Source organism: Eimeria mitis, genomic scaffold (genome assembly GCF_000499745.2).
Source record: "Eimeria mitis Houghton genomic scaffold, Emh_scaff916, whole genome shotgun sequence".
Taxonomy (NCBI): domain Eukaryota; phylum Apicomplexa; class Conoidasida; order Eucoccidiorida; family Eimeriidae; genus Eimeria; species Eimeria mitis.
In genome coordinates this window covers 7,501-9,813 of record NW_013576743.1, presented here as the reverse complement: position 1 = coordinate 9,813, position 2,313 = coordinate 7,501, and the positions used below count along the sequence as shown (strand labels likewise).

The 2,313-nt window shown below is 57.8% G+C and overlaps 1 protein-coding gene across 1 annotated transcript in view; it reads left to right on the top strand.

Moving 5' to 3' along the window:
• Positions 1-1,142: 1,142 nt before the first annotated feature.
• The window catches only part of EMH_0025320 (uncharacterized protein), a gene marked incomplete at both ends in the record, with an annotated part of 2,445 nt that continues 1,274 nt past the window's right edge, over positions 1,143-2,313 (top strand). The window contains 1 exon segment of the mRNA XM_013502430.1: positions 1,143-2,313. This exon segment is cut by the window's right edge and continues 1,174 nt beyond it. Coding sequence (XP_013357884.1) covers positions 1,143-2,313 — 1,171 coding nt within the window.

Here is a 2,313-nt window from a genome sequence, read left to right as displayed (position 1 = left end):
TCTGCTCTGTCTCCCTATGCATCTGTGTTTTTCTTTTTTGTTTATCTCTGTTTGTTTGTTTTTGTTTCCGTTTGTTTTTGTCTCTTCTTGCTGCTGCAGCCTCTGCTGCTGCCTCTTTTCTCCTTCCTCTGCCTGCTACTCATGCATACCCACCGCTGCTGCTGTTGCTGCTGCTGCTGTTGCTGCTGCTGCTGCGGTTGCAACTGTTGCTGCTGCTGCTGCTGCTGCTGCTGCAGTCTGCCTCGGTGTCTGCTGCTCTCTGCTGCTCCCTGGTGGTCATTGTCTCCGCCGTTTGTTGCTGCTGATGCTGCCGTTGCTGCTGCTGTTGCCGTTGCAGCTACTGCTGCTATTGCTGCTGCAGCAGCGCTTACTGTTGTAGCTGTTGCTGCTGCTNTGTTGCCGTTGCAGCTACTGCTGCTATTGCTGCTGCAGCAGCGCTTACTGTTGTAGCTGTTGCTGCTGCTAGACGTCTTGCTGCTGCTGCTGCATGCACTGCAGCAGCTGTTACTTCTTCTCTTACCCCAGTAGGGGGTCGCTGGGGTCGACAAGAGGGCCCCACACAAGGGGCCCCCAGCCGCAGCAGCAGCAGCAGCAGCAGCAGCAGCAGCTACAGCAGCAGCAGCAGGAACACCAGCAGCAACAGTGCTAGCGTGCGAATGGAAGCAAAGCAATTACTAATTGCAGCATCTTATGGCAATATTTCTGAGAGATACGCGGCTCTCTGTGCATGCGCTGCTGCTGCTGCTGCTGCTGCTGCTGCTGCTGTTGCAGGCCGCCGCCGACACGTAGCAGCAGCAGCAGCAGCTGCTGCTGCTGCAGCTTATGCAGGACCGAAGGAAGAAGAAGGAAATCTGTTTCTTCGCTTAATGTCTCTCTTCTCTCCTCATTTGAAACTCAGCAGCAGCAGCAGCAGCAGCAGCAACAGCAGCAGCTGGAGCAGCAGCAGCAGCAGCGACAGCTGCAACAGCAGCAGCAGGAGCAAGCAACAGCAGGAGAGACAGCAGTGTTACTGTCGGCTGCTGCTGCTGCACTTTAGCGGCTCCCAGTAGTAATGCAGCAGCAGCAACAACAGCAGCAGCAGCAGCAGCAGCAGCAGCAGCAGCGGCCTCAGCAGCAGCAGCAACTGAAGCGCCGAAACAGGAATGGCGCTGCAGGAGCTGCAAGAAGATGATAAAGACCACCAGCAGCAGCAACAGCAGCAGCAGCAGCAGCAGCAGCAGCGGGAAGGCAGCAGCGAGCGTGACAGTGGAGACAGCAGCGAAGATGAGACTGCTGCAGCAGCAGATGCTGCAGCAGCAGCAGCAGCAGCAGCAGCAGATGCTGCGCTAGGCGCGCTGCTGCCAGCTGCTGAAATCCCGAAGGAGAGAGAGAAGACAGAGATACGTCTTCCTCTCCATCCTGCTGCTGCTGCGCCTGCAGCAGCAACCGCAGCAGCACAAGCAGCTCCTGCAGCAGCAGCAGCAGCAGCAGCAACAGCGACAGCATTACCTGCAACAGCAACAGCAGCAGCAGCAGCAGAACGCGCAACAGCAGCAGCAGGAACAGCAGTAGCATCAACCCGGAGTCGCCTCGTTGGTTTCCCTCCTACAGGGGGCCCCAGCCCTCTCCCCAGCAACAGCAGCAGCAGCAGCAACAGCAGCAGCAGCAGCAGCAGCAGCAGCAGCAGCAGCAGCAGCAGCAACTTGTTGTTTCTGCGTGCAGGCTGGCTGCAGCGCCAGACACGGCATACAAAACGTTTTGCTTTTCGTTTTTTGTTGCTGCAGGGTTCTGTGCTGTATTCCTTTAAGCGTCTCCCTTTCTTGCGCAGCTGCCCCCTCAGCAGCAGCAGCAGCAGCAGCAGCAGCAGCAGCAGCAGCAGCAGCAGGGGTATGGTGAGGGATGAGGATCTAGCTGCCTGGATAGACTTTGCTGCTGCTACCTGCTGCTGGCAGCTGAGGGGCAGCAGAGTGGAGAGGTTTTCTTACGACAAGCCAACAGCAACATTCAGGTGGTCTCTCATCGCCCCCAACCTGCTGCTGCTGCAGCGCATGCAGCAGCAGCAGCAGCAGCAGCAGCAGCAGCAGCAGCAAAAGGGGCAGCAACAGCAACACGCAGCAACGCAAAGACTCAAGACACGCTCCGTACCAGTGCAAACGAAACGACAACAGCAGCAGCAGCAACAGCAGCAGCAGCAGCAGCAGCTAGCTGGCAGCGCTGCATGCTTTGCTGCACTCTCCCCGTCGGAACCTCCAGCAGCAGCAGCAGCAGCAGCAGCAGCAGCAGGAGCAGCAGCAGCAGCAGGATGTACAGACACGAGTGAAGATGAAGAAGGGC